The sequence below is a fragment of the Tachyglossus aculeatus genome, chromosome 2 (genome assembly GCF_015852505.1).
Source record: "Tachyglossus aculeatus isolate mTacAcu1 chromosome 2, mTacAcu1.pri, whole genome shotgun sequence".
Classification (NCBI taxonomy): domain Eukaryota; kingdom Metazoa; phylum Chordata; class Mammalia; order Monotremata; family Tachyglossidae; genus Tachyglossus; species Tachyglossus aculeatus.
In genome coordinates, this window is record NC_052067.1 from 137,705,206 (window position 1) to 137,730,339 (window position 25,134).

The following is a 25,134-nucleotide window of genomic DNA, read 5'->3' on the forward strand; positions in this document are numbered from 1 at the left end:
TCTTCTCCTACCTGTGATTAATTTTATTGGCAGTCTCCTCTGGCTAGATCCTAAGTTCCTTGAGGGCAGGAATTGTGTCTACCTACTCTATTGCATTGCACCTTCCCAAGTGTTTAATACAGTGCTCTGTACATAGTGAGCATTAAGTGAATAGGACTGATTTATTGACTGATTCGTTCATTGTATACAGACTCTGCCTTGTCACAGAAGAGCAGCCCCTGAAGAGAGAATCAGCTTCCTCCTATCTGTAATTTATTGAAACGTCTTTCTCTCCCAGCTAGATGGTAAAATCCTTGAGATCCTGGATTGTGTCCTCTTTCTCTATTATGATCTCCCAAGCACTTAGGTCAATGCTCGGAGGAAGAGTAAACACTTGGTAAATTCAAAACTCCCCTGTGCTGGGCAGTAGCGGCATGGGAGAGGATCGAGGGCAGAGACTCAGGTTTGCTGCGCTGAAGGGGGGCATGGTAAAACACTTCTGCATTTTTACCCAGAAAACTCTTTGGATACACTACCAGAACAATTCTGGATAGAAGAGGGGCATTCTGGCAGAGATGTTTCCATGGCATCGCTATGGGTTGGAGACGACTCGACGGCATAAGACAAGACAAACATCGTTGGTCTACTGATGGATCAATTGAGCTACTCCTAAAAACAAGAAGAGAGCAGGGCATGGAGCTCCACCTCCCCTGGCCATGTTATCATTATTATTATTATTATTATCATTATTATCATTATTATTATTATTACTATTATATTTGTTAAGGGCTTTTCTGTGTCAAGTACTGTTCTAACCCCAGGGGTCGATACAAGATTATCAATTTATCCACAGTCTCTGTCACACATGGGGCTCACAGTCTAAGTAGGTTGGAGAATAGGCACTGAATCCTCATTTTACAGATAAGAAAATTGAGACACTGAGAAGAATATAGCTGTACAAGGTCACACAGCAGACAGATAACAGAACCAGGATTAGAATCTAGGTCCTCTGACTCCCAGGCCCCTGCTCTTTCCACTAGACCACACTGCTCCTCATCGCATCGCACTCATTCATTCATTTGTTCATTCAATCATATTTACTGAGAAGTCTATGTATGCAAAGCACTGTATTAAGTGCTTGGGAGAGTAAAATATATCGATTCATTTCTTCATTTACTTCAAACATTTGCTGTTATCAAGTGTTTCTCTTCCTGTTCTTACTGTCTGTTTACTAGCAGTGACTGTCTGTCTCTTCATTATACTGCAAGTTCTTGGAAGACAGGAACTTCATCATTTACCTTTATTGGGCACATCTAAGCACCTATTACAGGCAGTCCTCAGTTCAAGTTTAGAGTGACAGCAAAACAATCTTTACAATGTTTCTAAATGTACAGCAGTTCAGCTTTACAACACATCAGTTTCAACTTTATGACACATACTTGACAGCATTAGCTCTATTTACTGTCTGCAGTACTACATGGGAGATGTTGGGATTGGAGTGGCATGGGACAGATATGCAAAGGAGCCACAGGAAATGGGCAAGCAATTTAAAAAAACTGTGGTGGGGAGAGAAAGGAGAAAAAGAGGTTAAAGAAGATGGAGAGGTTGGAAGGGGAGAAGGTTGGTAGGTCTGTTTTATTTCAAGTGAATGCTCTGCACACAGTAGGCGCTCAATAAATAAGATTGAATGAATATGGAACCTCTCTGATTTAATGCAAATACATCCATGTAGCTCTATTACCCAAGTACGATTTTCTAAAGTTACAATTTTGGGGAAATTTGGGTAAAACTATAGTATCAATGACCCAGAGCTAAGAGACAGGAGTGGATGTCTAGGGAAGCACTTAATAAATGCCATTATTATTAGCACTTAGAACAGTGCTTTGCACATAGTAAGCGCTTAACAAATACCATCATTATTATTATTATTATTATTACCCACTGAAAAGAGCTTAATTTGAGGAAAGTGGAAATATCTTAAAATCCAGAGTTGGAAATAACCCCTGAGAGACTATCAAATTAGCTTCCTGCTTCCAGACAAGTGAATGTATTGTATCCTATCAATCAATCCATCTATCAGTACCATTCACTAAGTGCTCATTCTGTGTAGTGGGCATACAATGGAGAGTTCATGTTAGAAGATGAGAGCTTGCCCTCAAAGAGTTTGCAGTCATTCATTCATTCATTCAATCGTACTTATTGAGCACTTACTGTGTGCAGAGCACTGTACTAAGCACTTGAGAAGTACAAGTTGGCAACATAGAGAGGTGGTCCCTACCCAACAACAGGCTCACAATCTAGAAGGGGGAGACAGACAACAAAACAAAACATGTGGATAGGTGTCAAGTGGAGAAGACAGAGATTCAAATAAAGTTCCACTAAGGGAAGCAAACAAATTTAAAGAGACATAGGTAAGTGTAATGGTGTTGGGGAGAGGGGGTGTTTATCCATGTGTTTAGCAGGGAGAACTCAAAGGCACAGGTGATGCATAAGTGTTGAAGTGAGAGTAGCAGAGGAAATGGAGTGGGGAATTGGGAGATGAACCCTCCTCCTTTCCAGCTTATTGCCAGGGACAATCAATCAAAAAGTGGTATTTATTGAGAGCTTTACTGTGTGCAGAGTTGGTGGACATGGTTCCTGCCCTGAGCTAGCCCCTCCTTGCATTCCCCTCCCATTGTTTCTCCCCCAAGGGCCTCTTCCTCATATCCAGTTGCCCAGTGAAGTAATCCCATTTCCTCCTTTCCATTCCCCGCTATACAGGACAGTCGAGTAGCATTCCACTTGTGAAGTACCTCTCCCCTCAGCTTTCTCTTATCCAAGGTAAACAATCCTCTCCTCACTGGACTCATTTTCCATTCTTTCTACTATTTGTGCTACTTTTCACTGAGTGCTTACTGTGTGTAAAGCACTGTACTAAGACTTTTTTTTTTGAATGGTAGTTGTTTAGCGTTTACTAACTGGTGGAATAGATACAAGCAACTTCGGGTGGACACAGTCCATGTCCCACATGGGGCTCACAGTCTTAATCCCCATTTTATAGATGAAGTAACTGAGGCCCCGAGAAGTGAAGTGACTTGCCCAAGGTCACACAGCAGACGAGAGGTAGATGAAGTCCTTCTGACTCCCAGTTCTGTGCTCTACCCACTGGGTCATGCTGTTTCTGAGCATTTAGGAGAGTACAATATAAGAGAGTTTGTAGATATGTTTCCTACCCACAGGGAGCTTACAGTCTAGAAGGGGAGATGACTATTAAAATAAATTATGGATATGGACAGAAGTGTTGGGGGGATGGGGAGCGAGGGGACTTCTCTGCAACTATCTGCTCGAAATGAGGCTGGCCAAAGGGGTCCGAACCCAATTCCAAATTGGGAGAGAAATTGAACACCGTCGATGGGGCAGATATTTCTGCCTCTCATGGACACTGCAGTGAGATGGATGACCCCACCTTTTTTCCAGGGGAAATGCTGCAAATGTCCTCCTACCAGTTCAGTCCTTCTCCAAAGTCTGAAAGAGAATGAATGACCAAGGAACAGTGGAGAACACCTTTCTCAGAGAAGGAAGTCAAGCACTTCAGTGTTCAGTACAATGCCTGACACCTACTAAGGGCTTAAATATACCAGCAAAAAAAGTCTTCAGCAGGAATATTGCTCATTCCCATGAAATATGCAAGATTGTATACTGGAAAGCAGGGATCATTTCTACTAATTTTTTGAACTCTCCCAAGTGTTTAGCCCAGTGCTCTAAACATGCTAAGTGGTCAATAAACACCACTGATTGATGGATTGATTGATCAATTGATCATCTTGCTAAAGAAGCACCTAACCACCACGGACAGAGAACCCCCCCGGGTTTCTCCATTCCATTGTTTAACCCCCAACAGCCAAGACTTCCTTCATCACATCCAGTTCTACCCTTTCTCTGTGAAATAACCACATTACCTCCCCTTGTCCTCCTGCTACACCTCAAAACCAGTTCATCAGACTTTCAAGACTTTAAGGGGATGAGGAATTTGAGGACTTTTTCAAAAATCCTTTTGGTCTTCACCCCATAGATGATGGGATTCACCATAGGGGGCACCAGGATGTAGATGTTGGCCACAAAGATGTGGATGTGGGGGGCGATGTGGTGCCCTAACCTGTGTGTGAGGAAGGAGAAGAAGGCCGGGGTGTAGGACACCAAGATCATACAGATGTGGGAGCCGCAGGTCCCCAGGGTCTTGAGCCGCGCGTGTTTGGAGGGAAGGCGGAACACGGCCCGGAGGATGAGTACGTATGAACAGATGATGAGCAGGAAGTCCAACCCTCCCGTGAGGAAGGCGACAATGAGGCTGTAGGACCGGATGACCCGGGTCTCAGCACAAGCCAGCTTGACTATTGCCATGAACTCGCAGTAGGTGTGGGCAATGATGTTGGTCCTACAGTAGGGAACCCACCTGAGCAGAAAGGGGTGGGCGCTGAGCAGCAGGGTCCCACGGAGGAAGATGGCCAACCCCACACCCCTGACGACCGAGTGGGTCAGGATGGCAGAATGTCTCAGCGGGAGGCAGATGGCCACATAGCGGTCAAAGGCCATGGCCAGGAAAAACCCAGATGCCATGGCGGAGAGAGAGTGGATCAAGAACATCTGGGTGAGGCAGCCTTCGAAGGAGATCTCTCCATCATTAAACCAGAAGAGGCTGAGAAGCTTGGGTACCACCGTGGTACAGATGACCAGATCGGCTCCCGCCAGCATGCAGAGGAAGAGGTACATGGGCTCATGGAGACTGGGTTCCATCTTGATGATAATGAGAAGAGCAAAGTTCCCCAGCAAGGCCATCAGGTAGACCAGGCAGAAAGGGATGGAGATCCAGATGTGGGCGGCCTCCAGCCCTGGGATGCCAAGCAGGATAAAGGTGGAGCGGTGGAGTCTGGTACCATTGGAAGTGAACATGGTATAGGTTGTCAGGTGTCTTTAGCTAGAGGCAGTGGAAATCGCCCGACCTGGTAAGGCTATCAGGTGACCAAAATTGTCCAGTCCAGTCGAATAGACCTTAAGACTCATCCTCAACTCTGAAAGGAATAACTTGGGTAATTAGCACCTGATTGGCCTAGGTCGAAAGTTGACATGAGTTATTCTGGAACAATATGCTCTGTGTTAGCTTCACCTCAAAACCAGTCCATAGCAATTTCATTCCTTAAACTCACTTCTGACACTTTGGGATTAAAAATCAATCAATCAATCGTATTTATTGAGCACTTACTGTGTGCAGAGCACTGTACTAAGCGCTTGGGAAATACAAGTTGGCAACATATAAAGACAGTCCCTACCCAACAGTGGGCTCACAGTCTAGGAGGGGGAGACAGAGAACAAAACCAAACATATTAACAAAATAAAATAAATAGAATAGATAGGTACACATAAAATAAATAAATAAATAAATAAATAAATAAATAAATAGAGTAATAAATATGTACAAACATATATACATATATACAGGCGCTGTGGGGAAGGGAAGGAGGTAAGACGGGGGGATGCAGAGGGGGACGAGGGGGAGAGGAAGGAAGGGGCTCAGTCTGGGAAGGCCTCCTGGAGGAGGTGAGCTCTCAGTAGGGCTTTGAAGTGAGAAAGAGAGCTAGGTTGGCGGATGGGCAGAGGGAGGGCATTCCAGGCCGGGGGATGATGTGGGCCGGGGGTCGATGGTGGGACAGGCGAGAACGAGGCACGGTGAGGAGATTAGCGGCAGAGGAGCGGAGGGTGCATACTGGGCTGTAGAAAGAGGGAAGGGAGGTGAGGTAGGAGGGGGCGAGGTGATGGACAGCCTTGAAGCTGAGGGTGAGGAGTTTCTGCCTGATGCACAGATTGATTGGTAGCCACTAGAAATTTTTGAGGAGGGGAGTAACATGCCCAGAGCGTTTCTGGACAAAGACAATCCAGGCAGCAGCATGAAGTATGGATTGAAGTGGGGAGAGACACGAGAATGGGAGATCAAAGAGAAGGCTGATGCAGTAGTCCAGACGGGATAAGATGAGAGCTTGAACGAGCAGGATAGCGGTTTGGATGGAAAGGAAAGGGCAGATCTTGACAATGTTGCAGAGCTGAGACCGGCAGGTTTTGGTGGCAGCTTGGATGTGAGGGGTGAATGAGAGAGCGGAGTCGAGGATGACACCAAGTTTGCGGGCTTGTGAGACGGGAAGGATGGTAATGCCATCAACAGTGATGGGAAAGTCAGGGAGAGGGCAGGGTTTGGGAGGGAAGACAAGGAGTTCAGTCTTGGACATGTTGAGTTTTAGGTGGTGGGCAGACATCCAGATGGAGATGTCCTGAAGGCAGAAGGAGATGTGAGCCCGGAGGGAGGGGGAGAGAGCAGGGGCAGAGATGTAAATCTGGGTATCATCAGAGATGATAGTTGAAGCTGTGGGAGTGAATGAGGTCACCAAGGGAGTGAGTGTAGATCGAGAACAGAAGGGGACCAAGAAATGAACCTTGGGGAACCCCCACAGTAAGGGGATGGGAGGAGGAGGAGGAGCCTGCAGAAGAGACTGAGAATGAACTACCGGAGAGATAAGAGGAGAACCAGGAGAGTACGGAGTCTGTGAAGCCAAGGTTGGATAGTGTGTTGAGGAGAAGGGGGTGGTCCACAGTGTCGAAGGCAGCTGAGAGGTCGAGGAGGATTAGGATATAAATATTTTCTATTCATTTGCAGGGGCACCCCCACTCTGCATGTTCCCCTCTAGACCCGTATGCTTCTTGTGAGCAAAGTGTGTGCCTACCTACTCTATTGTATTGCACTCTTCCAGTCATTTAGAACTGTATTTCTTCTAATCTGTAAGCCCTTTTGTGGGCAGGAAATGTGTCTGCCTGCACTGTTGTATTGTACTCTCCCAAGCACAGAGTACAGTGCTCTGCTTGCAGTAAGCCCTCAATAAGTCAATTGATTGACTGATTGTTGGGCAAACAGTACACAATCTAATACCATTGATTGGTTCACATGAACTTGGTCCATCCACTCACCCACCCCATAGGGTCTTGCTTCCTTGATCTTTAAATGATTTTAATGTCGGTCTCTCCCAGTAAACTTCAAGTTCCTTCTGAGCAGGAAACATGTCTACCAACTCCTTTGGAATGTTCTGTTCCAAGTGTTGAGTACAGGGCTCTGCAGAAAGTTTTCAACAAACACCATTCATTCATTCAATCGTATTTATTGAATGAATGAATGAATGAATGAATGAATGGTGTTTGTTGAAGACTTTCTGCAGAGCACTGTACTCAACACTTGGGAACAGAACATTCCAAAAGAGTTGGTAGACATGTTTCCTGCTCAGAAGGAACTTGAAGTTTATTGGGAGAGACCGACATTAAAATAATTTAAAGATCAAGGAAGCAAGACCCTGACTGATTTTGACAGGGGTGGAGAACTTGGACACAGACAGCTTGAGGGAGTGGGGTACTAGGAGCAAGGCATTGAGGGGACAAGAATGGGGGTAAAGAAGGAAAAGAAGAGGGAAGGAAGGAGATAAAAGGAGAAAAGAGGTGAGAGAGAGAGGGAATGGGAAGTAGGAAGAGGTGCCTACTGGTACTTCTCCTTTTCCTCCTCTGCTGTTTTGGGTCCTTACCAGTGTGAGGAATGAGTCCAGGGGGCTCAGAGTAGAGGGAATGGAGGAAGGTGTTCCAGGAGGGCTGCTTGGGGTGTGTTCTGCGGGGCCACAGGGGCACCCAACTAAAAAGACATATAGTTCTTCTCACCCTCAGCCTAAATTCTCATGGGAAAGGGTCATCCTCCCATCACTCTCAAAACGATGACCTGAGCAAGCCTGCCACAGTAAGCATGTCCCCTTCCCCACTAGCCCAAGCCGGGATCCTAAGACACACCTGTGGAGGCCCCGGGCAGGACTGTTGCCAACCTGTAATACCCAAGCACTTAGTACAGTGCTCTGCACACAGTAAGCACTCAATAAATATGATTGAATGAATGACTGTTGGAGCCACTAGGACCTGACCTTGGCGAGAACTCCAAGAGTCACAATGACACCTTCTTCTTCCTCCTTCTCCTCTTCCATCACTTAGCCCATCTGCTGAGTTGGGTCAGAGGCTCTTCTTCCAGCCGGATCCAGTGCCTACAAGCTGCCCACAACCCCTGCTCACACACACACCATTCCAGGACACTACCTGCAGCATGCAGGTGAGAGACAACTCGCCCCCATGGGCACTGGGGCTGGGGGGAATCCTGCAGCCCAGGGAGAGCAATGGGCACTATACCCTGCCTGCAGAGGGCAAGGAGGCAAGACACTATTAGCACTCCTTCTTTCATCCAATCATATTTTATGCATTCATTCATTCGATCATATTTTTTGACTACTTACTGCATGCAGAGTACTGTATTAAGCGCTTGGCAGGGTAACATACAACAATAAACAGACACATTCCCTGCCCACATGAGCTTACAGTCTAGGGGGGGCAGACAGATATTAATACAAAAACAATTACAGCTATGTAAGTGCTGTGGGGCTGTGGGTGTGGGGAGGGGAGAACAGAGGGAGCAAGTCAGGGAGACACAGAAAGAAGTGAGAGAAGAGGAAATGGGGGTTTAGGCAGGGAAGATCCCCTGGAGGAGATGTGCCTTCAATAAGGCTTTGAAGGAGGGGAGAGTAATTGCTTATCAGATCTGAGGAGGGAGGGCATTTCAGACCAGAGACAGGATATGGGTGAGGGGTCAGCAGCAAGGTAGGCAAGTTAGAGATACAGTGAGAAGGTGAGCTTTAGAGGAGGGAAATGTATGGGCTGGATTGTAGTAGAAGAGTTGCGAGGTGGGGAGGGGGCAAGGTGATGGAGTGTTTTAAAGCCAATGGTGAGGGTTTTTGTTTGATGCAGAGGTGGATGGTCAACCACTGGAGTTTTTTGAGGAATGGGGTGAAATTGCCTCAATGATTTTGTAGAAAAATGATCTGGGCAGCAGAATGACTATTGGATTGGAGTGGAGAGATGAAGGAGACCAGGAGGTCAGCAAGGAGGCTGACCTCCAGCCATTTTCTGACTCCTGCTCTAAACACTCTGGGGACAAAGCTACTGGTATTGCCCCCATGGTGCCAAATCCTTGAAGACCATCACCCCCACCTCTGGGCACCTCTGTCTCTAATGCTTAATCACTACTTCATTCCTTTTCTGGTGGCCTTTATTGTCTATGTGTATTTCATTTCTACAAATACTCATTTGTGAACTGGGAGGAAAGTGTTTTTCCTCAAATCCTAGAATCCAAGAACTAGTGGGTGACCTTATCCAGACCCCTGCTCCCAGGTGGTACAAACTATCCAGGACAGATGGGAAACTGTCCTACTGTACTAATCAGACTCCACACCTTCCCTCAGGCACCTGCTTTTCTCCCTGACAGTAAGCCAACATTCTTGTGTCTACACAAACTTTGTTGGTTCCAAAAGAGTCTTCCAGGGATGCAGGAAACTTGTCAATCACCTCCCTGAATAATAATGTTCTGGGTTTAAAGAAATTTAAGTCCCCTCAGCCTTCTATTGAAATCCTCTTCAGCAGGCTGGGAGTGAAGTTTACCTACCCATTCTACTCAAGCCACTAATCTGTGTGCCTGCAGTCTGTCATGCCTTACCAGCTCTTGCTGCAATGGGTGGTCCCAGATATGCCCATTGTTCACTATAGAGTAGAGCCAACTCCCTGGGAAAACAACAAAACCATGGGCTTTGTGGTTCCACTTTACCAGGTGATTCCAATTTCTGACTAAGGGGAAATTGCTTCATTTCAAAAGAGGGAATAGTTTGATCCTTTCAGAAGAATTCCCTGGAGATAAATGCTGAACTAAGTCCTATGTGGGGATGTTCTTTGGGAGAACTGGCAACATTTTCCATTGTCTCTCAGGATTTGCCTCAGAAACCAATTGTTTGGGCTCCAAAATGCTGCCCCCAAATTTGCCCCTCCTTGCCCCATCACCTCTACCCTCTTTTCCTAATTATTTTTTGGGAGGCACTTGGTAAGAGCTTACTAGGTGCCAGGCACTGTAGTAAGTTCTGGAGTAGATACAAGCTAATCAGGTTGGATACAGCCCATAGGGCTGAGAGTGTTATTCCATATTTAACAGATGACGGAACTGAGGCACAGAGTAGTGAAGTGACTTGCCCAAGGTCACACATCAGGCGAGTAGTGGAACTGGGATTAGAAACCAGGTCCTTCTGACTCCCTGGCCCATGGTCTATCCACTAGGCCACCCTCTTCCCCTGTGATTCCAAAAGTCTCCAGAAAGGAGTCCAATATCTCTCTTCCTTCCCTGGAAGATTGATTCCTCAGTCTCTGTGGGGTCCTGGACGGGGTTTAAACAATCCTCGATGATATAGAATTCTTCCTCAAAATCTTGTCTTATGCTGTCAAGTCATCTCCAACCCATAGCGACTCCATGGACATCTCTCCCAAAACACCCCACTCTCCATCTGCAATAGTTCTGGTAGAGTATCCCATAGACTTTTCATGTTAAAATACAGAAATGGCTTACCATTGCCTTCTTCCAGGCAGTAAACTTGAGTCTCTGCCCTCGATTCTCTCCCATGTCGCGGCTGCCCAGGATAGGTGAGTTTTGACCTGTAGCAGATCACCTTCCACTCACTAGCCACAGCCCAAATAGGGAATTGAATGGGTATTCCTCTGTTTGACTGTCCCGCCCGTAACTGAGACTGGTAGAGTACTGGAAACTCTGCACATTCGACCCTGAGAGGGTTCCTCAAAGTACAGGAGCTTTATCTTTCAAAAACTCATAGACATCATCTCCTCTTCACCCTCACCACATATTTATGAGAGACAAGGATCATTGACTCCTTTTTATAGGTAAAGAAACAGAGGTCCAGAGAGATTTTAAGTGATGTAGCTAAGGTCTATTAAGCAGGTCAGTGACAGAGTCGGGGCTAAAACCTAAGTCTTCTGATTTCAGATCTGTGCTCTTCCCACTAGGCAAAGATGGTCTAAATCTAACCTACATCCCCCAGACAGTAGATTTCATCTATTTTATTTCCCTGCTCCTAGTGGAGATGAAGCTGGTTCATTCCAATCACTCAACCAATACTCATCTCCAGAGGAAAATGTCATGACTTTGCATCACCTCAAATCCTGGCTTCCTCATCTCCAGCCTGAACAGTCTAGTTCCAGCTGTATCTTGTCCTAAATCTACCCCTGTCGTGATCTCTGTCAGCTCTCCACCCAGCCCACCCTCCCCATCCCTCCAAACCTGAGGAGTCCATACTTGCCCACCTCCTTCCCATCTCACCTGGGTCCTCTCAGTCTCAATGCAAACTGGTGGATTTCTCTTCAGTGTCCTCTATGGAGGGTAGCTCCTCCTATCTGCAAGCCCCACACCTATCAGTAGGAACCCCAACCCACATCTCCCCTCCCCAGGTGGAACCCAGAGAGGCTGCTGATGGGCAGTGCCTAGAGATGGCTCGATGTAGACAGGGAATGTATCTGTTGTGTGTATTGTTACATTGTACTCTCCCAAGCACTTAATCCAGTGCTTTGCACACAGTAAGTGCTCAATAAAGACTGACTGACTGTGGGGTTGGAAGAATCCATATGCAAATCACTAAAACTTGCCTGTCTTTGCAGAAAGGAAACAATTTAGAGGGGCTATCTCCCCAACGCCCCCTCTTCACTTCCCCCTGGCTCACCCTCTCCGTCTCCTCCATGCATCATCCCTGAGCAGACATTGCATTTTCTTTTTCTCCCACCCTCTCAGCCAGCCAGAGACCCTCACTCAGTACTCAAGCCCCCTGACTGTGCCCAGAAATCCTGGGGAAGACCAGTGTGTTCCTCTTGGGCACAGGCTGAAGTAGGTGGAAACCTCTCCAGGTACCATGTTCTTTCACTCACCTTGTCCAGGAAGCCCGCATGCCCAAAGTAGATGGGGCACCTGGCCACTGTCTGGCATAACCACGCCAGCAAAAGCAGTAGCCACACCAGCCAATTATGCTTCTCCTCCCAAGTGCTCTCAGGTTCCCTTGACACTTGAGAGAGGTTGGCTCAGATTGGAATTGCCAACAGGACCAGCAGGGTGGCAAGGAGTGGAAGGCCCTTGGGTTTTCTGTTGAGGGACCCCAAGGGCCATATCTCCACCAACTCAGGAGATTGGGTTCCTCTGACTGAAAGCGGTGGAAACTGCTTTCTATCTACCCCAGGTCTTGGTACAGTGTTTGGCGCATTGTAAGTGCTTAACAAATACCACAATTATTATTTCTTGGAAGACTTTCTCATGAGGCATAGCCTCTGCCATTCCCCACATCTGCAATGCCCTCACTTCTCTTCTTCCCCCATCCATGTCAATCAATCAATTAAGCACTTACTATGTGCCAAGCACTGTACTAAACCCAGAGCTAGATACAAACTAATAAGTTTGGACACAGTCCCTGTCCCATATGTGGCTCACAGTCTTGATTTCCATTTTACAAATGATTACAGATTGATTGATTACTTCATCTGTAAAATGGGAATTAAGACTGTGTGCTCCACGTGGGGCAGGGAATGTATCCAACCTGATTAGCTTGTATCTATCCAAATGCTTAGAACAGTGGCTGTCCCATAGTAAGCACTTAACAAATACCATCATTACTATCATTATTACACGGATCTGTGATCTTTGGAAATTTGATAGTCTCTCTACTATCAACCCCACAGCATTTAGGTACATATCTTTAAATTCTATGTTATAAATTATTTATTTAGATTATTGTCTGTCCCCCTCTATAGGCTGCAAACTCACTGTGGGTAGGGAATGTGTCAAAACTCTGTCATACTCTCCCAAGTGCTTAATATAGGCACTTCAATCAATTAAGCACTTACTATGTGCCGGGCACTATACTAAGCCCTCGGGTTGATACAAACTAATCAGTTTGAACACAGTTCCTGCACCACCTGTGTCTCACTGTGTCTCTGCCCTCAGATAACTGAGGTCCAGAGAAGTGAAGTGACTTCCCCAAGGTCATACCACAGATAAGTGAGAGAGTCTGGATTAGAACCCAGGTCCTTCTAACTCCCAGGCCCGTATTCTATCCATTAGGCATTTGCTTCTTTTAAAACTCTAGCAAGTCTTCCTCTTCCAGGAAGCCAGCCCTGATTAACATCATTCCTGGGCTTCCCTCCTTGTCCCTCCACCCATCCTCAGCTTCTCTGTATCTCTAGTCTGTGGCCCTGAGGCTGGCAGAGATTCAGGGTGCTTTTCCCTGACCCTCAGAGGTCAGTAATCTCTAGTGGAAGGAGGTGTCCTTTTCCATGTTGCTTAGAGAAGCAGTGTGGCTTAGTGGAAAGAGCACCGGGGTATGGTGGCGGGGGGGAGTCAGAGGTCATGGGTTTGAATCCCAGCTCCACGACTTTCATTCGATCATATTTATTGAGCGCTTACTATGTGCAGAGCACTGTACTAAGCACTTGGGAAGTACAAGGTGGCAACATATAGAGACGGTCCCTACTCAACAGCGGGCTCACAGTCTAGAAGGGGGAGACAGACGACAAAATAAAACATATTAACAAAATAAAATAAATAGAATAAATATGTACAAGTAAAATAAATAAATAAATAGAGTAATAAATTGTCAGCTGTGTGACTTTGGGCAAATCACTTAACTTCTCTGGGCCTCAGTTAAGTCATCTGTAAAATGGGGATGAAGACTGTGAGCACCATGTGGGACAACCTTGGCACACAGTGAGTGCTTAACTAATACCATAATCTTTATTATTAATTAGATCTACTTGTCAGCTGGCTTGTCTCCCTTCAGAACCCATTCTGCACATGCCTCTTCACTCCTCCAAATCCTCCAGTGGTTCTCCTCATCAAACAGAAAGAAACTCCTTACTGTTGGCACTCAGTCAGCTCTCTCCCACTTTACCTTGTTGCTCTCCTATTACTATTCAGCACATACACTTTCTTCTTAAAATGCTCACATACTTATTATACCTAAGGCTCATCTGTCTCACCACTGACATCTTGCTCATAGCCTCCTTCTGGCCTGGGACCCCTTTCCTCTTCAGATCCACAAACCCCCTTTCTTTTTTTTTATTTTAATGGTATGTGTTTAGCACTTGCTATGGGCCAAGCACTTTACTAAGCTCTGGGATAGACACAAGTTAATCAGGTTGGACAGAGGCCCTGTCCCTCATAGGAATCACAGAGCACATCATAGAGCACCAGCCTGGGAGTCTGGGTCATGGGTTCAAATCCCACTTCTGCCACTTGTCTGCTGTGTGACCTTTGGCTAGTCACTTCACTTCTCTGGGCCTAAGTTACCTTATCTGTAAACCAGGGATTGAGACTGTGAGCCCCATGTGGGACAGGGACTGTGTCCAACCTGATTGACTTGAATCGTGCTCAGAACAATTCTTGTACACAGGAAGTGCTTAACAAGTATCATAATTATTTACTCATTATTATTATTTTACTTAAAGTTTGTATCTCCAGGTGCTGTTTCCCCTTCAGTCTCCTTGTCTCATGGAAGGTGCCTAATAGGGTGAGAAGAGAGAGGTGGGGAGGAAGAGTAGAGGAAAGCCTGCTGGAGGAGCTGGGGTTTGTGACTGTGGAAAGAGGGACTAGGCTTCCATGACAGTAAAGCAAGCCTTGGTTTTGGGGAGGGATTTGGTTGGGTAAATTGGCAGAGAGAGGGAGGCAGGACTGGTAGGTGGCTGGAGAGACAGGTGGTTAGTCGATCATTAACTAAGGAGCCTTTGGAGAGGAGCAGTTTGGGGGAGGAGGTCCAGCCAATGGAAGATCATTTGTTGACACACACACCCCACCCCCCAGGATGAGCACCTGGCTGGGGGAGGGATAGTGACCACATCTGCCTGCCCATGGCCAGAGAGGAAGTTTCAGCCAGGCAGGGGAGGTGGGAAAGGGGGAAATAAAGAAGGTCATGGGTGTGACTCCTGTTGTATCATTGTTGCTTAGTCATTAACTATCAAAATGGAGAAGCAGCATGGCTTACTGGCAAGAGCCCGAGCTTGGGAGTCTAAGGACTTGGGTTCTAATCTCAACTTCCCCACTTGTCTGCTGTGTGTCCTTGGGCAAGCCACTTAACTTCTCTGTGCCTCAATTACCTCATCTGTAAAATGAGGATTAAGACTGTGAGCCCCATGTGGGACAACCTGATTTCCTTGTATCCACTCCAGCACTTAGAACAGAGCTTGACACATAATAAACGTTTAACAAATACCATCATCATCATCATCATCATCAAAATGCTACCTACATTGAGTCCCTTCCTCTCCCCAGCAACCCTGACTCTCCTAATCACTGCCTTCCCATAAGCATCCCCAGCCCCTGCCCCTCCCAGGCACCTGCCTCTTCCCCTGCACTCCTGGGACCCTCAACTCTTACTCTCTCCCTTTTCACCCATGGCACCCCCAACCACTGCTTATCCCCCACCACACTGGCTCTTTACCTTCCCAGCATTCCTGACCCTGGCCTATTCCCAACCCCAGACCCTGCCCACCTCACTCCTTCTTCAGCTGCACCTCCTTTAGACTGCAAGCTTGCTGTGAGCAGGGAATACGTCCCAGTTTCTGATTGCATTGTACTCTACTCATTGCACACAGTAAGTGCTCTGTAAATACAATTGACTGACTGACTGTGTGATGGAACCCTCTGGAATGACCAGAGACACTCCCCGTCATATTCAGGATGGGCAGTTCATCCTCTGCCGCTGCCCCTGCTCCTGCCCCATGGCCCCTAATCTGCCCAGTCCTACCAACCCCAACCCTGCCAGTCAGCCTGGGTTTGGGAACAGGGGAATACCCGAGAGTAGTCCAATAGTGTGGGAAGGGTCCCAGTGGGTGGAAGGAGGGTTAGGAGGTACAGAGGCAGAAGAGCCTGGAGGGAAGGTGGTTTGCAAGAAGAAGGAAGTGCAAGAGCCCGGAGGGAAGGTGGTTTGCAAGAAGAAGGAAGTGCTGGTCTCGTTCTCCCCACTCCCCACCATCCTCTCCACCCTCCACCTCTCCCCAGAGATTCTGGTGTCTCTCTGACCCATGAATTCAGCTTTAACCTCTCTGATCCACGAATAACCCTCCAGTGGAGGGAGAGAAGAAGAGCTGCCAGACACAGCTCGAGGGGCAGGCAGATGGACTGAGAAGATCCAGGCTCTAAATTCAGTCTCTAGATTGTAAGCTTGCTGTGGGCAGGGAATGTGTCTATTGTTATATTGCAATAATAATGATGATGGTATCTGCTAAGCACCTCCTATGTGCCAAGCACTGTTCTAAGCACTGGGGTAGATACAAGGCAATCAGGTTGTCCCACATGGGGCTCACACTCTTAATTCTCATTTTACAGATGGAATAATTGAGGTACAGAGAAGTTAAGTGACTTGCCCAAAGTCACACAGCTGCCAAGTGGCAGAGCTCAGATTAGACCCACATCCTCTGACTCCTAGCCTGTTCACTTTCCATTAAGTCACACTGCTACTTTCCCAAGCACATAGGACAGTGCTCACACAGGAATCGCTCAAAAGGAACAATTGACAGGCTGAATTCAATCGTATTATTGAGTGCTTACTGTGTGCATAGCACTGTACTAAGTGCTTGAGAAGTACACGTTGGCAACATATAGAGACAGTCCCTACCCAACAGCGGGCTCACAGTCTAGAAGGGGGAGACAGACATCAAAACAAAACATATTAACAAAATAAAATGAATAGAATAGTAAATATATACAAGTAAAATAAATAGAGTAATAAATCTGTACAAACATATATACAGGTGCTGTGGGGAGGTAGGGTTGGGGGGATGGGGTTGGGGAGGAGGAGAGGAAAAAGGGGGCTCAGTCTGGGAAGGCCTCCTGGAGGAGGTGAGCTCTCAGTAGGGCTTTGAAGGGAGGAAGAGAGCTAGCTTGGCGGATGTGCGGAGGGAGGGCATTCCAGGCCAGGGGGAGGACGTGGGCCAGGGGTGGACAGCAGGACAGTTGAGAACAAAGTACAGTGAGGAGGTTAACAGCAGAGGAGCAGAGGGTGTGGGATGGGCTGTAGAAGGAAAGAAGGGAGGTGAGGTAGGAGGGGGCAAGGTGATGGAGAGCCTTGAAGCCGAGAGTGAGGAGTTTTTGCCTGATGTGTAGGTTGACTGGTAGCCACTGGAGATTTTTGGAGAGGGGAGTAACATGCCCAGAGCGTTTCTGCACAAATATGATCTGGGCAGCAGCATGAAGTATAGATTGAAGTGGGGAGAGACAGGAGGATGGGAGATCAGAGGGGAGGCTGATGCAGTAAACCAGTCGGGATAGGATGAGAGATTGAACCAGCAGGGTAGCGGTTTGGATGGAGAGGAAAGGGCAGATCTTGGCGATGTTGCGGAGATGAGACTGGCAATTTTTGGTGACAGATTGGATGTGAGGGGTGAATGAGAGAGCAGAGTCGAGGATGACACCAAGGTTGTAGGCTTATGAGATGGGAAGGATGGTAGTGCCGTCAACAGTGATGGGAAAGTCAGGAAGAGGGCAGGGTTTGGGAGGGAAGATAAGGAGTTCAGTCTTATGTACATGAGGGACGTTATAAAATTATCCCTCAGCCTTCTCTTCTCCAACTGAATACCCTCAAAGTCCTATATCTTTCAGCCAGGACCTATTTTTCACTGGGTAGCTACTAGAGAGGGTCCATAGAAAAGTGGCACAAATAGTGGAAAGGATGGAAATTGGGTCTGGCAAGGAAAGGATTGTTTATCTTGGATAAAAGAAAGCTGAGGGGAGCTGACTTCACAAGTGGAATGCTACTGGACTGTCCCACTTTATACCGGGAAGTGAAATGGAGGAAATAATGGGATTACTTCATTGAAAAAAGGTGCAACTGGATATGAGGAAGAGGTTTCTGGCCCTTGGGGGAGAAACATTGGGAGGAGAATGCAGGGAGGGCCTAGCTGAGGGCAGGAATCATGTCTACCAACTCTGTACACAGTAAAGCTCTCAATAAATACCACTTATTGATTGATTGTCCCTGGCAATAAGCTGGAAAGGAGGAGGGGTCATCTCTCAATTCCCCACTCCATTTCCTCTCCTACTCTCACTTCAACACTTCCGCATCACCTGTGCCCTTGAGTTCTACCCACTAAACATATGAGTAAACACCCCCTCTCCCCAACCCCATCACACCTACCTAGATCTCTTTATATTTGCTTGCTTCCCCTAGCGGTACTTTATTTGAATCTCTGTCTTCTCCACTTGACTGCAAACTCTTTGAGGGCAACCTCTCATCTTCTAACCTGAACTCTCCATTGTATGTCTACTGCGCAGAATAAGAAAATAAATACTACTTACAGATTGATTGATTAGAAGGATACAATAAACTCACATGCCTGGAAGCATGAGGCTTGATTTAATTGTCTCTCGGGGGTTATTTCCAACTCTGGATTTTAAGACATTTCCACTTTCCTCAAATTAAGCTCTTTTCAGTGGATACCCTAGACATCCACTCCTGTCTCTTAGCTCTGGGTCACTGATACTCTATTTTTACCCAAATTACCCCAGAATTGTGACCTTAGAAAATCATACTTGGGTAATATAGCTACATGAATGTATTTGTATTAAATCAGAGAGGTTTCATATTTTTACTTCACTTGAAATAAAATGGACCTACCACTGTTGGGTAGGGACTTTATATGTTGCCAACTTGTACTTCCCAAGCGCTTAGTATAGTGCTCTGCACACAGTAAGCGCTCAATAAATATGATTGATTGATTGATTGATTGACCTTCTCCTCTTCCAACCTCCCTATCTTCTTTAATCTCTTTTTGTCCTTTCTCTCCCCACTGCAGTTTTTTTTAAATTGATTCCCCATTTTCTGGGGCTTCTGTGCCTTTCTGTCCCCCCTGCCCCAACCCCAATATCTCCCATGTAGTACTGCAGGCAGGAAATGGACCTAATGTTGTCAAGTAGGTGAGTGTCATAAAGTTGAAACTGATGTAGTGTAAAGCTGAACTGTTTCTATATTTATAAACATTGTAAAGATTGTTTTGCTGTCGCCCTAAACATAAATTGAGGACTGCCAGTAACAGGTGCTTGGAAGTGCCCAATGAAAGTAAATGATGAAGTTCCTGCCTTCCAAAAACTTGCAGTATAATGGAATGACAGGCAGTGACACCCAGTATACAGACAGTAAGAACAGAAGGAGAAACACTTGATAACAGCAAATGTTTGGAGTAAACGAATAAATGAATCGATATATTTTACTCTCCCAAGCACTTATTACAGTGCTTTACATACATAAAATTCTCAGTAAATCAATCAATCAATCAATCAATCAATCATATTTATTGAGTGCTTACTGTGTGCAGAGCACTGTACTAAGCGCTTGGGTAGTACAAGTTGGCAACATATAGAGACAGTCCCTACCCAAGAGTGGGCTCACAGTCTAGAAGGGGGAGACAGAGAACAAAACCAAACATATTAACAAAATAAAATAGAATAGATATGTACAAGTAAAATAAATAAACAGAGTAATAAATATGTACAAACATGTATACATATATACAGGTGCTGTGGGGAAGGGAAGGAGGTAAGACGGGGCGGATGGAGAGGGGGATGAGGGGGAGAGGAAGGAAGGGGCTCAGTCTGGGAAGGCCTCCTGAAGGAGGTGAGCTCTCAGTAGGGCCTTGAATGGAAGAAGAGAGCTAGCTTGGCAGATGTGGGGAGGGAGGGCATTCCAGGCCACGGGGATGACGTGGGCCGGAGGTTAACGGCAGGATAGGTGAGAACGAGGCACGGTGAGGAGATTAGCGGCAGAGGAGCGTAGGGTGTGGGCTGGGCTGTAGAAGGAGAGAAGGGAGGTGAGGTAGGAGGGGGCGAGGTGATGGAGAGCCTTGAAGCCGAGGGTGAGGAGTTTCTGCCTGATGTGCAGATTGATTGGTAACCACTGGAGATTTTTGAGGAGGGGAGTAACATGCCCAGAGCGTATCTGGACAAAGACATTCTGGGCAGCGGCATGAAGTATGGATTGAAGTGGGGAGAGACACGAGGATGGGAGATCGGAGAGGAAGCTGATGCAGAAGTCCAGACGGGATAGGATGAGAGCTTGAACGAGCATGGTAGCAGTTTGGATGGAGAGAAAAGGGCAGATGAATGAATGAGTGCTATGGAATGAGGAGCAGTGTGGTCTAGTGGAAAGAGCATGGGCCTGGGAGTCAGAGGACCTGGATTCTAATCCTGGTTCTGCCACTTGCCTGATGTGTGACCTTGTACAGTTATATACTTCTCAGTGTCTCAGTTTCCTTACCTGTGAAACGATTCAGTGCCTATTCTCCAACCTACTTAGACTGTGAGCCCCATGTGGGACAGAGACTGTGGATAACTTGATAATCTTGTATCGACCCCAGGGGTTAGAACAGTACTCGATGCAGAAAAGCCCTTAACAAAATAATAATAATGGTAATAATGACACAGCTAGGGGAGGTGGATCTCTGTGCCCTGCTTGCTTCTTGCTTTTAGGAGGAGCTCAATTGATCCATCAGTCGACCAACAACATTTGTCTTGTCTTATGTCATCAAGTCTTCTCCAACCCATAGCTATGCCATGGACACATCTCTCCCAAAAGCACCCTCTTCTATCAGCAATTGTTCTGGTAGTGTATCCGTAGAGTTTTCTGGGTAAAAATGCAGAATTGGTTTACCATGACCTCCTTCCATGCAGTAAACTTGAGTCTCTGTCCTCGACTCTCCCATGCTGCTGCTGCCCAGCACAAGGGAGTTTTGAATTTACCAAGTGTTTACTCTTCTTCAGAGCATTGACCTAAGTGCTTGGAAGATCATAATAGAGAAAGAGGACACAATTCAGGATCTCAAGGATTTTACAGTCTAGCAGGGAGAGAAAGACATTTCAATAAATTACAGATAGGAGGAAACTGGTTCTCTCTTCAGGGGCTGCTCTTCTGGGACAAAGCAGAGTCTGTATACAATGAACAAATCAGTCAGTGGATCAGTGCTATTTACTTAGTGCTCACTATGTACAGAGCACTGTACTAAACATTTGGGAAGGTGCAATGCAAGTAGGTAGACACAATTCCTGCCCTCAAGGAACTTAGGATCTAGCCGGAGGAGACTGACAAGTAGGAGAAGCAGCTTAGCTTAGTGGAAAGAGCATGGGTCTAGAAGACAGAGGACTTGCGTTCTAATTCCTGCTCCAACATTTGCCTGCTGTGTGTCCTTAGGCAAGTCACTTAACTTCTCTGAACCTCAGTTACTTCATCTGTAAAATGGGGATTAAGACTGTGAGTCCCTCATGGGACAGGGACTATGCCCCACCCGATTGGCTTGTGTTCACCCCAGTGCTTAGTACAGTGCCTGAAACATAGTAAGCACTTGCACGAATATTATTATTCTAATCCTAGTTCTGCCAATTGTTTGCTGTGAGACCTTGGGCAAGTCACTTAACTTCTCTGTGCCTCAGTTCTCCTGTGTTCCCTCCTATTTATACTGTGAGCCCCATGCGGGAACCTAATTAACCTGTATCTACCCCAGTGATTAGAACAGTGTTTGCCATATAGTAAATGCTTTACGAATACCTTAAATAAAGCAACTGAAAAGAAGGATATGTCCTAACTGTTGTGAGGGTGGGGGTGGGGTGAGTATCTAAGTGCTTAGTAGGTGCAGACCCAAGTGCATGGGTGATGCAAAAGGGAGGGAGAATAGGGAGAACTAGTGCATGGGGAGAACTAACTGGTCAGACAGACTTGACTCTGAGGTTTTTCCAGCCCCTCTGGGCAGCTCTCTGGTTGGGCTAGAGGCCTGGGAGAACCATGCTGGGAATCAGGCCAATCAGTGATGGTGGACATGTGGGCTTGCTCTCTAATCAAGGGGACTCTGGCTCCATCACCTGATAGAGCTGGTGTCTCCATCTGCCTCAACTTTCAGTCAGTCAGTCATTCAGCCGACTGCATAGCTGACTGCTATCCCAACTGGATTACTGCATCAGCCTCCTCTCTGGTCTCCCATCCTCCTGTCTCTCCCCACTTCAATCTATACTTCATGCTGCTGCCCAGATCATCTTTGTGCAGATAAACACTCTGGGCATGTTACTCCCCTCCTCAAAAATCTCCAGTGGCTACCAGGCAACCTACACATCAGGCAAAAATTCCTCACACGGCTTCAAGGCTTTCCAGCACCTCGCCCCTTCCTACCTTACCTCCCTTCTTTCCTTCTGCAGCCCAGCCCGCACCCTCCACTCCTCTGCCACTAACCACCTCACTGTGCCTCGTTCTTTCCTGTCCCGCCATCAACCCCCGGCCCACATCCTCCCCCTGTCCTGGAATGTCCTCCCTCCACACGTCCGCCAAGCTAACTCTCTTCCTCCCTTCAAAGCCCTATTGAGAGCTCACCTCCTCCAGGAGGCCTTCCCAGACTGAGCCCCCTCCTTCCTCTCCCCCTCTCCATCCCCCCGCCCTACTTTCTTCTCCTCCCCACAGCACCTGTATATATGTTTGTACTAATTTATTACTCTGTTTTACTTGTACATATTTATGTATTCTATTAATTTTATTTTGTTAATATGTTTTGTTTTGTTTTCTGTCTCCCCCTTCTAGACTGTGAGCCCGCTGGTGAGTAGGGGCCATCTCTATATGTTGCCAACTTGTACTTCCCAAGCGCTTAGTACAGTGCTCTGCACACAGTAAGCACTCAATAAATACGATTGAATGAATGAATTGAATATGAAGGAGACATGGAGCCATTATTCTCTATGTCCTCGGGGGACTGAACAAAGGAAATGGACTAAAATGACAGCTTTGTGAGTTTCGTTTAATATATGGAGATATAAAACACTGGGCAGGGGAGCCTCCATCCCTGGATTTCATTCAAACAGCAATGGGACTGAGCTCTTCCAGATGACATAGGACCAGATTAGGTGACCCAAGGCCTCCAGCTCTAGACTTCAAGCATTCAAGGACATTCACTGAGTGCTTACTGTGTATAAAGCACTGCACTAAGAACTTTTTTTTGAACGGTATTTGCTTAGCGCCTACTAAATTGTAGAGTATATACTCTACTCAGTACAGTACAGTACAATCCTGATGCACATTATGGGAGTAAAAAAATACCATCTAAATAATGTCCTCAGTAGGACTATTCCTCAATCCCAGGCAATATGCAAGATTGTATACTAGAAAGCAGGGATCATATCTACTAATTCTTTTGAAATCTCCCAAGTGTTTAGCACAGTGCTCTGCACATGCTAAATGGTCAATAAACACCATTGATCAATTGATTGATCGATTGATCATCTTGCTAAGGGAGAACCTAACCACAATGGACTGAGACCCCTCCCAGGCTTTTCCATTCCAGGTTTAACCCCCAACAGCCAAGACTTCCTTCATCACATCCAGCTCCACCCTTTCTCAGTGACCTTTCTCAGTGAAATAACCACATTACCTCCCCTTGTCCTCCTGCTACACCTCAAAACCAGTTCATCAGACCTCCAAGACTTTAAGGGGAAGAGGAACTTGAGGACTTTCTCACGGATCCTTTTGGTCTTCACTCCATAGATGATGGGATTCACCATAGGGGGCACCAGGATGTAGATGTTGGCCACAAAGATGTGGATGTGGGGGGTGATGTGGTGCCCTAACCTGTGTGTGAGGAAGGAGAAGAAGGCCGGGGTATAGGACACCAAGATCATACAGATGTGGGAGCCGCAGGTCCCCAGGGTCTTGAGCCAGGCGTCCTTGGAGGGGAGGCGGAACACAGCCCAGAGGATGAGGACATATGAACAGATGATGAGCAGGAAGTCCAAGCCTCTTGTGAGGAAGGCAACAATAAGGCCATAGGCTCGGATGACCCGGGTCTCAGCACAAGCCAGCTTGACTATTGCCATGAACTCGCAGTAGGTGTGGGCAATGATGTTGCTCCTACAGTAGGGAAGCCACCTGAGCAGGAAGGGGTGGGCACTGAGCAACAGGGTCCCACGGAGGAAGACAGCCAACCCCACCCCCCTGACAACCGAATGGACCAGGATGGCAGAATGTCTCAGTGGGTGGCAGATGGCCACGTAGCGGTCAAAGGCCATGGCCAGGAAGAACCCAGATGCCATGGAGGAGAGAGAGTGGATCAAGAATATTTGGGTGAGGCAGCCTTCGAAGGAGATCTCTCCATCATTAAACCAGAAGAGGCTGAGTAGCTTGGGTATCACCGTGGTACAGATGACCAGATCGGCTCCCGCCACCATGCAGAGGAAGAGGTACATGGGCTCATGGAGACTGGGTTCCATCTTGATGATGATGAGAAGAGAAAAGTTCCCCAGCAGGGCCATCAGGTAGACCTGGCTGAAGGGGATGGAGATCCAGATGTGGGCAGCCTCCAGACCTGGGATGCCAAGCAGGATGAAGGTGGAGCCGTGGAGTCTGGTACCGTTGGAAGTGAACATGGTATAGGTTGTCTGGTGTCTTTAGCTACAGGCAGTGGAAATCGCCCGACCTTGTAAAGCTATCAGGTGACAAAAATGCCTAGTCCAGTCAAATAGACCTTAAGACACATCCTCAACTCTGCAAGGAATAACTTGAATAATTAGCACCTGATTGGCCTAGGTCGAAAGTTGACATGAGTGATTCTGGATCAATATGCTTTGTGTTAGCTTCACCTCAAAACCAGTCCATCACAGTTTCATTCCTTAAACTCACTTCTGACTGTTTGGGATTTAAAATCTTTTCCATTCATTTGCAGGGACAACCCCACTCTGTATGTTCCCCTCTAGACCATATGCTCTTTGTAGGCAGGGTGTGTGTCTACCTACTCTATTGCATTGCACTCTTCCAATCATTTAGTATGGCATTTCTTCTAATCTGTAAGCCCCTTTGTGAGCAGGGAATGTGTTTGCCAGCACTGTTGTATTGTACTCTCCCAAGCACTCAGTACAGTAAGTACAGTAAGTATTGAGGGCCTGCAGTAAGCCCTCAATAAGGCGATTGATTGATTGTTCGGCACACAGAACACAATCAAATGCCAGTGATTGCTTCACATGAACTTGGTCCATCTACTCACCCATCCACGTAGGGTCTTGCTTCCTTGACCTGTAATTGATTTTAATGTCGGTCTCTCCCAGTAAACTTTAAGGTCCTTGTGAGCAGAAAACATGTCTACCAACTCTTTTGGAGTGTTCTGTTCCCAAGTGTTGAGTACAGTGCTCTGCATAAAGCTTTCAACAAACACCATTCATTTACTGACTGATTCTGA

The 25,134-nt window shown here is 46.7% G+C and overlaps 2 protein-coding genes across 2 annotated transcripts; both read right to left on the minus strand.

Moving 5' to 3' along the window:
* Nucleotides 1–3,963: 3,963 nt before the first annotated feature.
* Nucleotides 3,964–4,908, minus strand: LOC119943758 (olfactory receptor 52D1-like). Its single transcript, XM_038764923.1, has one exon. The coding sequence runs from the start codon at nt 4,906–4,908 to the stop codon at nt 3,964–3,966; it is 945 nt and encodes a 314-aa protein (XP_038620851.1).
* An 11-nt stretch (nt 4,909–4,919) lies between these two features.
* On the minus strand, nt 4,920–24,328 carry LOC119943769 (olfactory receptor 52D1-like). The gene is made up of 4 exons (XM_038764933.1): nt 23,382–24,328; nt 7,572–7,651; nt 7,352–7,405; nt 4,920–4,933 (listed from the first exon to the last, which is right to left on the minus strand). Exons 1-4 carry the CDS (start codon nt 24,326–24,328, stop codon nt 4,920–4,922), a joined length of 1,095 nt encoding a protein of 364 aa, XP_038620861.1.
* Nucleotides 24,329–25,134: the final 806 nt, after the last annotated feature.

Excerpts from the sequence above, each read along its gene's own strand:
- LOC119943758 (XM_038764923.1), bottom strand. The coding sequence starts at position 4,908 with ATGTTCACTTCCAATGGTACCAGACTCCACCGCTCCACCTTTATCCTG.
- LOC119943769 (XM_038764933.1), bottom strand. The coding sequence starts at position 24,328 with ATGTTCACTTCCAACGGTACCAGACTCCACGGCTCCACCTTCATCCTG. Across the intron at positions 7,652-23,381 it reads TTCCCCTTAAAGTCTTGGAG|AACACACCCCAAGCAGCCCT; the intron begins GTCTGATGAACT and ends GTGGCCCCGCAG. Across the intron at positions 7,406-7,571 it reads TGGACTCATTCCTCACACTG|TACCCCACTCCCTCAAGCTG; the intron begins GTAAGGACCCAA and ends CCTTGCTCCTAG.